This window comes from Labeo rohita, chromosome 25 (genome assembly GCF_022985175.1).
Source record: "Labeo rohita strain BAU-BD-2019 chromosome 25, IGBB_LRoh.1.0, whole genome shotgun sequence".
NCBI lineage: Eukaryota > Metazoa > Chordata > Actinopteri > Cypriniformes > Cyprinidae > Labeo > Labeo rohita.
This window is the reverse complement of record NC_066893.1, coordinates 10,752,960-10,767,892: the sequence shown is the minus strand read 5'-3', so window position 1 is coordinate 10,767,892 and position 14,933 is coordinate 10,752,960. Positions and strand designations below refer to the sequence as shown.

Genomic DNA, 14,933 nt, shown 5'->3' with positions numbered 1-14,933 from the left:
TTGTTTGTTTTTTGCTGTACATCATGCAAAAGATGTAGAAGATCTGAACTGCTTTGTTTCAAAAGTAGACCTATAATTTTGAGTTACATAAAATGCTTATGAGAAATTTTAAATTTTATGGCGATCTTTCCTACCTTGTCTTTTAGGAAAGAAGTGCTTTATCTCAGGCCTCCTGACCACATCAAAGACCAATATTATATGCAGTATCGCCTTTGATGTCTTTCCATAACAGTTCTTTCTGGAAACCCCTTAACACACACAGCCCTGTCTGTCATGCAACCGGCAATACATGTGAAAGCATGCGAGATCTGCTATGGAAAAAAGTGACCTTTGCAACGTGTGTGGCATTCGGAAGCTTTACACCCACTGAATTGTGCAGAAAGACTTCTGATTGCATCACTGATGGATTTTGACATGGATTTTTAAAGAGTTTTGCATCATAAAAGTTAAAAATGACCAATAAAGAAAAGCAAAGTCAAGCACATTGGAAATTTCAAAAGAATCCACCTAAAAAAAAACTAAAGTGGCCATGATTATGGATATCAATGCGTGTCAAAGCAAACATATTCCACAAAGTAGTTTATTGGACTTGTGGCCCCTTGAATGCTTAAAATGAATTATAACACCTCAGTGTCTCTTGTAGCCCTTTTGTTTGTGACCACTGAGTCGCAGGCCAGTAATGCTCATTTGGCTTTCTCCCACATGCCATAAAAGTCCACACAGTCCTGTGATTGTTTCCTTTCGGCCCGAATGCCACAATGACGTGAACAGTTTTCTTTGTCCAAATGAAAACTCTGCAAATTTCATTTCTTTTTTTGCTAAAAGGGCCATGTCAGAATGTGTTCTGATACATTGAGACAGAGTTTCAGCTCATTGAGAAGCCTCTGAAGGTTTACAGAGACACATATTCTGTATAGGATAAGGAAGAGGAATTGGAAAACAAAAAAAAAAAAGACATTCTGTATTTGCAAATGTCAAAGAAAACAGACCTTAGAAGCCACAACTAACTTTACATGCAAGTGCTAAAGAACAGAGATGGTTGAAAAAGGATGTTTTCTCTATTTCAGAGAGAGAACGAGAGAGGGAAACAATGCTGAGATTGTTCATATACACCCAGTAAAGCATTATTATGCCAGTGGATGTTGATGCACATTTAACCCTTTTCCATTTCCAGGTTCTGTTAGGTCCATACATCTGAGACTTTTTTCCCCCCAGTTTTAAACTGTACATCTACATTTCCTTTGGAGAGCACTGACAGTATTTTTCTGCTTTATTAAATGCTGGTTTATGCAGAAGTACAGCATTAGCATTCAAGCTACATGGCGAAACGCCTAAAGAACAGTATTTTTGTTTGGTTGTTGTTTTTAACTGAGGTGACTCAGAATGCTGATTAACATCTACTCACGGTGCATGTTCATTCCTGCGAGCCACTGTGCTTCGGGTAGCACATTTATTTATTTAATCTGCCATCTAAAGTGAGTTCTAGATGTTTAAGATAAAATTATACCACGTTTTCTTAAATTCAGATCTGAAAGTCTTCGGTTTTGTGGACCCAAGGCTGAACTGTAAGCTTGAAGAGAATCAATCTTTGATTTTAAGCAAAATCCTTTAAGGTAAAGATGAAAAGATGAAACAGACGTTAATTTGTATACTTTCCAAATGTATAAATGATACATTTTCACTTTGAAAACCTCAGTTGATATATTAAAACTCGATAAAAAAAAACTACCCACCTTATTCTTCAATGCAGGAGAAAGCCTATGAGCCTACGGTAACTACATGTGATAAAAGGTATCTTTTCCATGTTACATCAGAGTTTTTGTCCCAACTCACGATGGTGTTTTAGGTAAAAAAATTTTTTAAAAAGTCTAAAATTACGAGATTGAGGTTGCAATATTTTGAGAATGAAATCCAAATTACAAGAATGATGTCGAAATGTTTCAAGAATAAAGTTGAAACTACAAGAACAAAGTCAAAATGTTTCGAGAATAAAGTCGAAATTCCGGGAATAAAATCAAAATGTTTCGAGAACAAATTTGAAATGTTTCGAGAATAAAGTCGAAATGTTTCGAGAATAAAGTCGAAATTTTGAGAATAAAGCTGAAATGTCTTGAGAACAAATTTGAAATGTTTTGAGAATAAAGTCGAAATGTTTTAAGAATAAAGTCAAAATGTTTCAAAAATAATGTCAAAATTACAAGAATAAAGTTGAAATGTTTTGAGAATAAAGTCGAAATTCCGAGAATAAAGTCGAAATGTTTCGAGAACAAAGTCGAAATTTTGAGAATAAAGCTGAAATTTTGAGAATAAATATGAAATGTCTTGAGAACAAATTTGAAATGTTTTGAGAATAAAGTCGAAATTTTAAGAATAAAGCTGAAATTTTAAGAATAAATTTTAAATAAATTTGAAATGTCTTTAGAACAAATTTGAAATGTTTCGAGAATAAAGTCGAAATGTTGAGAATAAAGTCGAAATTTTGAGAACAAAGCTGAAATTTTGAGAACAAATTTGAAATGTTTCGAGAATAAAGTCGAAATGTTTAAAAAATAATGTCAAAATTACGAGAATAAAGTTAAAACGTTTCGAGAATAAAGTCGAAATGTTTCGAGAATAAGGTCGAAATTTTGAGAATAAAGCTGAAATTTTGAGAATTTGAAATGTTTTGAGAATAAAGTCGAAATTTTGAGAATAAAGCTGAAATTTTGAGAATAAATTTGAAATGTCTTGAGAACAAATTTGATATGTTTTGAAATGTTTCAAAAATGAAGTTGAAATTCTGAGAAGAAAGTCAAAATTACGAGAATTAAATCGTAGCAATTAAAATTATAATATTTTGAAAATATAGCCTGTGCATGCAAATGGCCCAAATTGGGAGCACCTGGAAGAAGTTTCCAGGCCACCAGAATTTATTGGAATATATGTGGAATTATTAGCAGAAATCATACTCGCAGGTACAGTATGCTTGGTAATAAAATTTCATGTCTTTGCATTCATTTGTAATATACCAGCCACCAAATAACAGCAATAAGCTTTGTGCTTTTGGTACTTTTAATATAAAACAAAGTCTCAGCTTTCAAAATCTATGAGTTTTATAGCAAAAAATAAACAGTGTGTCTTGCAATAGTGTATTTGTCACATTCTTTAATGTGGTGGAACAGGTCGCTGTATTCATGTGAATCATTCATCTTTTTGATTACTATGAGACATCCGTTTTATTACATTATACTGTTTTCTTTGTAAAAAATTCCATCACAAACTCCACAAAAATGTCTGTGGCATCCAATCTTTCATTTCTCACATGTACTTAATTAACAACAATAAAACGTTCTAAAGGTTTAAGTGGATTCCAGCTTATTAACATAAGTTATATTGTTGTCTTTTCTAAGGTATATAAATTTAAGTTAAATTTAAGACTACTCCACACCATTCATTAGTTGTGCTTTATTGTTTTTAATTTAACACAGCTCAGCTTTCAAATTCTGTCAGGTTTCTTATGGAATACAATTTCTAAATGTTTGTCCTCTTTATTTCAAGTTTATAGCACAATATAAATGTAAAGGAACACCAGAAAGAATAAAAAAAACAGTATAGCCTAATTTTATTAAACAAATGTCTCATTGTAATCGGAAAGATGACTGATTCACATGCTGCTTAAAATTAGGCGAATACAGCAATGTCATATAACATTAAAGAGTGTTAAAAACACATTATTGTAATAAACATATTGTTCGCATTTTGCTATAAAACTGACAGATTTTGAAAGTTGAGACTATCTCCAGGTGCTCCCAATCTAAGCTATTTGCATGCGCAAAAGGCTAGAATATACTCTCAAAATATTATAACTTTAATCTCATAATTGCTATGAACAGAATTTTGACTTTATTTTCTAAATATTTAGACTATATTCTCAAAATATTACAACTTTAAACTAGTTATCTTAGATTTTTATTTTATAACATGGCACTAAAACTGCGTCTAGTCGACTGGAACAGCAACATGCAAACTATGATAATTATGGTCTCAGATATTGATTATGTGCTTTATTCAGTGTTAAAAGTGTCTAATGTGAGTTTGTATATCATTTTGTGTGACAATTATAATCAAACTGAAATCATTTACCTCAGATCTTGAAAATAATTTAAAATAAAATATTACAAGTGTTTTCCATGACAAAGTATGTGGTTTTTACAATGTTAAAAAGGTTTAATATTTATGAAATAAGAGAATAAACTTTTCCATTTCATTGGGAATGCAGTGCACTACTGTGCTTATGAATGGCTGTGAAATTTCAGCGACTCTGTCACGTCGCACTGTCGTGCATGTGGACAGCCAAATTGTTTGTGATAGGTGATACGGAAATAACGAGAAGAATAACAATGTGCAGTAAATGGTAAAACTGTTTGCACTATGAACTAGTGTGTTCATAATTGAGATAGTACATTAAAATAAAATGGTAAGACACTCTAATTTGCAACATCAAGTAGCAAAACGAGCTGTTTTGCTAAAAATGGATGCGGATGTGACAGGAAGCGTCAGTAGTTGGTGGAAAAATCGCTGTCTTAATGAGTGATTCATTCAGTCATTCGTTCTAATGATTCAATCAAACGGCTGAATCATTTAGAAAGTAAGCATGTGATTGAGGAACGATAATCACTTTCAGTTTTTCCAGCTGATGAACAATAGAAACACTGACAGCCAATCAGAATCCATCCTGCATTTAAAGCGACAGACTACAAAACGGCAGTGTGTAGCCTGCTTATAATAAACAGAATGTTATCGTGTGTTTGTGTGGACGCTTGAAGTGAACACGAATTATTTCTAATTCAATTAGAGATAAAGAAAAACAGAAGCATTTTCACTAGTGATCTCAAACTTTCGTTACCACTCAATATATTGGCTATATTCGTAATTCTATATGCAAATAGCAATTATAAAATAATAGTCCATGAATCCTTATAAATATTAATAGTACTTTAATTAAAGCATTTGTTAATGGGCTAATTACTTTGCCAAGTTGAGATAAAAGGCTTTAATAAGTAATGAGACACTCATTATTATGTAATGAGCAATGGTCATTTCCCATCCGTTGTCATGTGGTGCATAATTTCACAATCCCACAGGTTTGGAAACCCATTTTTGTCTTGTATAATCATTAAATTGTGAACAGGGAATGAAATATAAAATTCTGTGAGATATGTTCATTTTAATTTGCTCAGTCTCAAAAAAATCATTTATGGGTCTATTAATGTAATGGCTACATTTCCCTTACGATGAAATGAAATGTTGATTATAATGCTGATGGTGGAAGGGGATGTGGAATGTTCCATTGTGTGAACATCAGAATAGTTCAATTAGGCTTTTCAAAAGCGACCTTTAAACAAACTTGAAGGTTTTACATTTTCTCCTACAACAAACAGTAATTTGGCAGTGCCAGCAACCCCATAATTCCCCTTCATAGGGCAGCTGAGGAGGGGCACTGCAAATAGTACATACAGTGTGAGTGTGACAAAGACGAGAGCCGCTCACACACAGGGAAGAGTTCACAGGGAACTCATTAACGCATTCAAGCGTCCATCACGGGCGGTGACCTAGAAATGAAGAACAATTCCACAAAAGGAAAAACAAGACAATAAAGCCCTTCTTTTCCATGGATGGCATTCACTCAATCAGATAGATCCAATTAGAAAAGACGCTTAAATGCGGACAGCCATTATAAGTATGGGTACCATCCTGGCCCAAACACCTAAAACTGTTCCCATCAGTGTAAACATTGTCTGGGAAGATAGTGTACATAACTCAGAAAATTAGGAAATGCCATAGTAAATCTGGCATAAGAAATTAGGATATGCCCTAAAAAGAAGTAAAGAGACACAAAAATGTGACAAACAATGAATTTAGTCCTTGCAGGACCCAACAACATCTTAAAGGGACAGTTCACCCAAAAATGAAAAATACCCCATGATTTACTCACACTCAAGCTATTCTAGGTATATATGACTTTCTTCTTTCAGGCGAATATAATTCGAGTTATATTTAAAAATCTCCTGGCTATTCCAAGTTTTATAATGGCAGTGAAGGGCTGTTGAGATTTTCAAGTCCAATAAAATGCATCTATCCATCATAAAAAGTACTCCACACAGCTCCGGGGGGTTAATAAAGGCTGATGCGTTTGTGTAAGAAAAATATTTAGAACTTCATGTCATTATTGGCCCCTGGAGCCATGTGGAGTATTTTTTATGATGAATGGAGGCACTTTATTGGGCTTCAAAATCTCAACAGCCATTAACTGCCATTATAAAGCTTAGAAGAACCTGCATATTTTGAAAAATAACTGTGATTGTATTCATTTTAAAGAAAAAAAAAAGTGTGTTTAGATCATAGGGGAAGTTTTCATTTTTGGGTGAGCTATCCCTTAAAGTACACACTGTAGTGGGGCAAGTCATGAAATATTAATATGACACGTGCCGTTCAAAAGAATGTCTGTTTGTTGGTGCCTATGAATAATTTATTAGGCCGAAGTGTGGGTATGAATGATGCAGTCTACTTAAATATGCATGAGAATGTCATCAATGAAGTGCCTTAAAATACAAAACAAGCTAACAAGTTATACATAAGTAGGTATTCTGAAAATTTCAATGGGGTTCAAAACATTAGACATTTTTCTAAATTCTTCTTTTGTGAAGTGAAGATTCCAGTCATCAGTGTCACATTATTCTTCAGAAAACATTCTAATACGCTGATATGCTGAGTGAAATTGCTGCTTACTGTAGTGTCTCAAAAAATCCCTTTAAAGGGATAGTTCACCCAAAAATGAAAATTCAGTCATTAATTACTCACCCTCATGTCATTTCAAACCTTTAAGACCTTTGTTCATCTTAAGAACACAAATTATGATATTTTTGATGTAATCCGAGCGCTTTCTGAGCAACGGTACTACCATGTTCAAGGCCCAGAAAGGTAGTAAGGACATCGATAAAATAGTCCATGTGACATTGGTGCTTTAACCTTAATTTCATGAAGCTATGAGAAAACAAAAACAACAAGGGGTCAGGGTCAGAAAGCTCTCGGATTTCCTAAAAAATATCTTAATTCGTGTTCCGAAGATGAACAAAGGTGAGTAATTAATGACAGAAATTAAATTTTTGATTGAACTATTCCTTTAAGATTCCATTTCTGTTATGATGCTACCTTGGAAGGATGCTGTCCATGTAGGAAACATACAGCAAGGCAGCTCACTAGGTTTGGAACTGAGCTTCAATTTATAGCAAAAGAGATGAGATGGTTCCTCAAGCAGGGCAAAAGTACAACTTTCCCTTTTACGCTAAACAGCCAACAAGTAACCAGACCACAATAACGAAACTCCAGCTGTCCTGTTAAGCCAAACAGGCTTCCTACATCTTTCCCCACACTCCCAATCCAGTTCGCACTTCTGTCCGTGAGGTCATGGAATCCGCTGCAGCATGAATGCCTAATGTTGATCTGGCCACGGCATTAAACAATAGCCTCTGTGTACTGGGAAAGTACTGTATTGCATTGATGACCCACAGGCCTGTAAACTTGCCACTGGAGAAAAACTGATTGGTTAGGATCTCCACATCTTCAATTTACCATCACAAACTGAATACAAGAAAACTTACAAAATTATAAACACAATCTACAGTTGACTTCATAACAGTAAGAAAAACCTAAGACCTTCCATTTCGTTGTTGTTGTTTTTTTTTATTAAAGTGACGTCTTGGCTAAACAGCTTCTTCAGTGCTTTCAAGTAGCTGAAGAGCATCACAAGTTCTTCCACTAGCAAATACAGAGAGAATTTAATACTTACATAGCAAGGTAGCTAGGCCTACCGTTAAACCGATTCACAAGAATCGCCAATTTCCACAACACCAAAAAACGAACAGCCATTTTCTATTACCTTCCATACGCCTCAGAGACACAAATACACCAAACTAAAATGGAAAAACTGTGCAAATGTAACAAATGCATGTGAGTTAATTCATAATCCTTCTAGACTTACTATAAACTCCAAGAAACTACACAACTCATGACTTCTTTTGTAAACATCAATAGGCGCGGCTGCATCTCTAAGACCATGTGGCCTGTGATAAATGTGGCTCTTTGTCTCTATTTTCGCAAGGTAAAATATCCAGTTTGTCGGCATCTCTGAACAAGAAACTGTACAAAATTGCACAGCCTGTGGAAATAACATCTCAACTGGTTTATTCCATAAATCTCAGCCATTGGTAATGTGTAGCCCTTAGCAGTGCGTTCCCGCTGTTGGGAACGTAGCTGGATCCCTGCGGACTACAGTGCTGTAGGGTGAAAGCTCCAGATCGGTAGTACCGTCCTGATCGTTGTCATCACTGTTGGGCTCGGAGGACTTTGGTGGGCCACACTCCTCAAAACAGCAGCAGCAGCAGTCTAGGAAGGCTTTGCTGAAGGGCCGACAGAGCGCCAGAAGCAGGACGGGGGTAAGCGCGGACTTGCAGAACAGCATTATCTGACTCACCAGATGCAGGATATCCAACGTGCGACGTGGCACGCCTGTAGCCATGTACACCGATACAATATTGCTGATGTTCTCCGGAATGACGCAAAAGCCGTACAGGATAGCCAACGCAACCACGATGCAGTTCATTTGGCTCTCCAGTTGGATTTGCTTGCGGTTGCCTCGCACGCTGGTGCGCTCAGCCTTGCGGATCTTGCGTGCCGTCACCACCGAGCTGATGATGGTGAAGAGGGTGGGCAGGCAAAAGTAGCAGCCGAAGTACCACCAGAGGCGAGCGCTGTTGTAGGTGAGTCCGAGCACGTAAAGTGTGTCCGGGAGATCTGTGGAAATTCGGACTACGCAATGTTCGCAAGGTATCACCTCCGGAGGCTCGCGCTCCTCTTTTACCAGCTGCCGGATGAGGAGCTCGGGCAGGGCGAGGAGCAGGGCACCCAGCCAGATCACGGTTAGCTTGGCTGTAGTGGAGGTGCAGTTCTCGATCATCTCGTAATACATCTGGACGTTGCTCGCGGCACGGAAACGGTCAATGCATAAAGCACAAAGCGTGAAGGTTGTTACTCCTAAAGACGCAACCTGCAAGATAGAAGGGATGTGTGGTCATTATAAATCAACTTTTAGAAAATCCTTCCACTGAGAAACCTGGACAAAGGAACTGGGTTAGGGAACATTCCAGGTTCTATTAAACTTAAAGGGTTCATTCCAAACCTGTAAGACCTTTGTTTATCTTTGGAACAAAAATTAAGATATTTTTGATGAAATCTGAGAGCTTTCTGATCCTGCATAGACAGCAACACAACTACCACGTTCAAGGCCCAGAAAGGTAGCAAGAACATGCTGGGAAACGATTCCAAAAGGAATCGATTCCAAGGCATTGGGAATCAACAGTCAATTCCAAAGGTGGAACTGGCTTATGTTGTCCACAGTTTTGAGCGCTGCACGAGAATAGATCATTCATTGAAATAAATAAGTCTTGATCTTATTTTCATCTTACATAAAATGCTATTTTTTTTAACCTTTCTATCAGCCAATGATAATTCTGAAAGAAAACGTAGAGAGCGCATCTGATTGACATAACACACAAGCTCTTATATCAGTGTGGTTAATGTTCTGGTTATTTTGTTTCAGTGTACAATTTGTAAATTTTGTGCAAAGCATACAGTTAAAGTAAACATAATTCAGCTAAACTGTGCACATGTATTTTAGACACTTAATGTCTTGTTCCATTTCATGGGCAATGCTGACAAAATTGCAGTGTAAAATTAAAAAGCTATAGAAATGTATAATTTTTACAAAAAAAGCTTCATATTATGAGAAGGCTACTTTCTACGGCTTTTATATATCCCGCAGTCATGGCGAGATTGGTTCCTCCAATCTAAAAAACTAATCGAAAACAACAGTGATGAACTGATTCTTGGAATCTAATTCCATTGATTCTAGAACCAAGAATCAGAATCGAGCAGCCCTAGGTTCAACCTTCATGTTATGTAGCTACGAGAATACTTTTTGTGTGCAAAGAAAACAAAAATAACGACTTCAACAATTTCTTCTCTTCTGTGTCAGTCTTCAACGCATGTTCATGAGAGTATCATGATGCATGCGTGTGGTGCTGCTGACGCAAAAGCCAGCATTCTGATGTAGAACCCGGATGGGCTGTGCCTTGTTTACAAGCAGAGGAAGGCACACACTGTACATAAAACTGAAGATTTCAACAGAGAGGATGACTTGAAATTTTTTTGCCCAGCCTTACTTATTTGAACCAGAATATACAGACAATGAACTTAGAGAGATGGACGTTATACGTCAGAACACCGGGTTATTTTTGTTTTCTTAATGCACAGAAAGTATTCTCGTAGATTTATAACAGTTACTGTTGAACCACTAATGTTACTGATGTTATTACCTTTATGGGTCTTGAATGTGTCAGTTGCTTTGCTGTCTATGGAGGGTCAGAAAGCTCTCGGATTTCATCACGAACATCTTAAATCGTGTTCCGAAGATGAATGAAAGTCTTATGGGTTTAGAATGACCTGAGGGTGAGTAATTAATGACAGAATTTTCAATTTTGAGTGAAATAGTCCTTTAAATACTTAATATTAAAGCCAAATAACATAATTTATATGTGCCTTAACATGATTTTAGTGTGAAAAATAGACTAGAGCATGACGAGAAACTCCAAGTTCATGGGTTCGATTCCCAGAGAAAACAAGAGGTCATAAAATGTGTACCTTGAATGCGAGGTAAGCTGCTTTAGATAAAAGCGTGTGCTAAATGCGCAAATGTAAATGACATTTTGACAAAAATATAGCTCAAATAGTACATAAAATAAAGGTTTTAAAGTAAGAATTTCTCTAAGAATAATGAAGAACAAGCCCAAATTAATTTGTAGCGATCAACATCGGCTGTCAATTGAGTGTAACTTGTATTGAGCCTGTGGAATAACATAGAAATTTAATTCCACTAGATTGTCTATAAAAACCACAGCCTTTCCATTTAAAGCCATCGACTTCATTGTTAGGCTGGAACATTGTGATCAAGTTAGCGGGTTGGTCTGAATCTAGGGTGTAGGCGCTGGCGCTCTGTAGTGCGTCAGGAGATTAAAGCCACAACTATGGCACCAATCAGGTCAATTCCTCAGAAACACATGATACGATCTGAACGCTGCCCCAGGGCAATACCACTATCTCTTTGTGTCTGCAGAGAAGACACCCCCTCTTACTGAGAAAGACAAAACACAGCCAAAATGTCTGTCCTGACCTACACATATAACATTTGCAGTGGATTCCTGTTATTTACACACACTTTCACACATGAAGGCTTTTTGTTAATTTAATGTTGTAAGAAAACTTCAGTCTATATGCTATATAAGAACAAAGCCACAAAATTAGCAATTTGAATATTTATGCAGTTAGGTTAATTTTCACATAAGAAGTCTGTCAAGAGATCAAATCACAAAGTTAAGTAGCTGCAAATCCAAAAATTATAAGTCAAAAACTTTTGAAGAGCTACGTTGTGTGAAATTGGACAGAGCTTTTCATGCCAGTACACAAACCAAGAAGGTTAATCAAAACAACGCAATGCAAGTACGTGTTGCAATCTCAACGTTGCTACAAAAAATGCCGTACTGCAGCTGTAATGGCATAAATAACATATTTTGCAGTCAGTTACTTCTTGAGGTCAACAACTGCTCTGGTGGAGGAACAGTTTGACAGAAATCTTGCCAAACAAGTTTGTTTAAAGTCAATATGTACAGTATATAGCAACTTAACTAATAACACAGCACCAGCAGACAAGTGTTTTGTCATAAATGTTGTCATTTCAGATTCAAATAGCATAAAGTAACATTTTTGATAAAATGACGAATGACGTTTGAATAGCAGATGTGCTGCATTCACCATAATGGGTAAACCAGCATCTTCACTACAGTTTAACCAGCTTCATGTGTGAAAGTGGAATTATCTTTCAGAACCTGCTAGACTAAAGTAAATCTCAACCATGAAACCAGGGCCGGCTCATTCAGTCATGAGTCTGACCCAATGAAAGTCCCATGGTTCACCATACACCATAGAGCTGCACCTAGGTTGCATTAAACCATAAGAGATCAGATACATTCTAATATGTGACCCTGGACCACAAAACCAGTCTTAAGTCGCTGGGGAATATTTGTAGCAATAGCCAAAAATACATTGTATGGGTCAAAATTATTGATTTTCATTTTATGCCAAAAATCATTAGGATATTAAGTAAAGGTCATGTGCCATGAAGATATTTTGTAAAATTCCTACTGTAAATATATCAAAAATTAATTTTTGATTAGTAATATGCATTGTTAAGAACTTAATTTGGACGACTTTAAAGGCGATTCTCTCAATATTTTGATTTTTTTGCACCCTCAGATTCCAGGTATTCCAAATAGTTGTATATTAGCCAAATATTGTTCTATCATAGCAAACCATACATCAATGGAAAGCGTATTTATTCCACTTTCAGATGTTGTATAAATCTCAATTTGAGAAATTGACCCTTATGACTGGTTTTGTGGTCCAGGGTCACATATGTAAAGTTATGCAATCAAGTACGGTCCTTATTAACTTGTTTATAGGACATGATTTCCTATTGTGACCCTGGACCTATATTTGTAGCAATAGCCAAAATAGGTCAAAATCATTGATTTTTCTTTTGTGCCAAAAATCATTAGGATATTAGGTAAAGATCATATTACATGAAGATATTTTGTGAATTTCCTACTGTAAATGTACCAAAACTTAATTTACAAAATTTAAAGGTGATTTTCTCAATATTTCGATTTTCTGTTTTTCAAATAGTTGCATCTTAGTCAAATATTGTCCTATCCTAACAAGCCATACATCAGTGGAAAGCTTCTTTATTTATTCATTAAGCTTTCAGATGATGTATATGACTGGTTTTGTGGTCCAGGGTCACATTTTACTAATTTACAGTTTTAGTATCAATACATCTTTCCTCATACCATGAACATACTAATTTTGAAACAGTAGGCCAAATAACAAAAACATCACACGTTAGTAACACAAACTGCATTTCAATCATCCATCAGAAGTGACCAACCACAGTTTTACCTCAATGTATGGAATGATTTTACAGGAGAATTCCCCAAGGAGCCAATCCTTAGTGAGTTCATGGAATATAACAAGTGGCAAGCAGAAAAAGAGGATGACAAAATCCCACAGGGCGAGGTTGGCCAGCAAGGAGTTTGAAATGCTCCTCATGTAGTAGTTGTGGCACACTATGCACATGATTGCTATATTCCCAACAATCCCCACAGTGAAAATGAGGATGGAAATGCACATGACAGCATATGCACCGTACGATTCACCTGTCACGGGGTAAAACGGGTTCTTCACCCCTGGAGCTTTTGACCGTGTATTAACGGGAACGAACGGGGTGAAGACTTCCTCATAGTCTTCCGCAGGTGAGGTGCCCCATTCGGGGATAGACGTAAACTCGGCGGGAAAATCTGTAGGCTGGATCTGCGCTACAGGTTTCGGCATTGACTCCACTCGCTCAAGTTCGTTCTCAGGCGATTTGACGGTTTGATTCCTGTCAGGATGTTTTCGCGCCTTCATCTCGCGTTTAACCACCGTCACTCCTTCCTGTCGACGATAACGCCGTTTAATCCGAATTTCGCCGTGGGTTTCCCTCAGAAATGATGTTGTTTTGATATATTTGTCCATTTGATAAGTTTTTTCGTTGTTTTGCTTGGAAGATTCTCTCACCGTTGTGTTATCGCTTCCATTGACTGACATCGTAGTCCTAATAGATAAAAGCACATCTGTAGGCTCCTTACCTGTTTCATGACTCATTTTATTTAAAGTTACACGTCGTTCATAGCTGTCTGTATTGATTTCACGCACTTTAAAGGATGAAACGATTTTTGACGTTAAATCTGACGTATTATTGCCACGTGCGAAAACTACTGAGAGCTCACAGCAAATGAGCAAACAAAATACAGTTAAAAATTGCATTTCCATTGCGAATATCTCTCGAAAATATCCAAATATGATAATTCCAGTATTGTTACGGCAAAGTTGTAGAACAAACATCAAGCTTCGTCCCACTTGCTGGTCTCTCGTTTAGAGGAACATCCCCAGTTTCCATTTCTTAATCCCAAGAATTGTGTTAACAGCAGAATTGTGAGGAAAAAATGTGGAAATACTTGGTCAAACAGGTGTTGTGACTAATTGAAGCCCTGAAACCTCAGAAATATTATCTAGCGTTTCGTTTGACAGGAAAAATGTACATGCCAAAGCCAAGAACATCCAGCATCTCGATAAAGTTAAAGTCCTTGAGTGCCGTTCATGGACTCCTGATGCAGCTCCGTGATATGAAGCTCTGTCAGGGAGGCGCCTTTTCACAGATACAACATAATGCACTGCCTAGTGGCCTAAAACAGAACTGCAATGTGTTTCTAGCAAGCTTGTTAAATAATGACACACACAGGTCTGAGCAGAACAAGTAAATGGATACGTTTTTCTATTTACTCTATAGAAGTAGCTATTGCTTTTTAAGCTTCTATCTGGAAATCCATGGGAATCCTGCGGAAAAGACTGAACAGATGTGTTACAAATATAAAGATGTTTTATTTTACAATATGAATTTATGGAGTGTGACCATAATGTATTTACATTTTTCCTAACACAAAACATTTCTGGCAACTCCTTCCTTGTGCATCGCAGGTGGCCATCTGTGATCTCTTCACTTTGGATCAAATCATCCATAACTTCTCTATTCTTCTCTAATTTCTGTGTTAGCGATCTGATAGCAAACTTGATTTCTGTCGTTGTCCTTTACAGCGTAGACAGAGAGGCAAAGATCCAGCCATGGATGCTCTTCTATAAAGACAGCACAGAAAAAACATTATCTTATGCTAAATAATGTAGGAATT

The 14,933-nt window shown here is 36.6% G+C and overlaps 2 protein-coding genes across 4 annotated transcripts in view; both read right to left on the bottom strand.

The window, feature by feature from the left end:
- Positions 1-6,350: 6,350 nt before the first annotated feature.
- Positions 6,351-14,393, bottom strand: gpr37a (G protein-coupled receptor 37a). The gene is made up of 2 exons (XM_051098951.1): positions 13,108-14,393; positions 6,351-9,085 (listed from the first exon to the last, which is right to left on the bottom strand). Exons 1-2 carry the CDS (start codon positions 14,089-14,091, stop codon positions 8,261-8,263), a joined length of 1,809 nt encoding a protein of 602 aa, XP_050954908.1. The 5' UTR covers positions 14,092-14,393; the 3' UTR covers positions 6,351-8,260.
- Positions 14,394-14,451: 58 nt separating this feature from the next.
- The window catches only part of pot1 (protection of telomeres 1 homolog), a 53,985-nt gene continuing 53,503 nt past the window's right edge, over positions 14,452-14,933 (bottom strand). For 2 of the 3 annotated variants that reach the window (XM_051099825.1, XM_051099826.1), the window contains one exon: positions 14,452-14,880. In XM_051099825.1, the coding sequence (XP_050955782.1) occupies positions 14,774-14,880 (107 nt within the window). In that variant the 3' untranslated portion in view covers positions 14,452-14,773. The remainder of the gene's footprint in view (positions 14,881-14,933) is intronic. The other variant, XM_051099828.1, reaches the window with a different exon arrangement.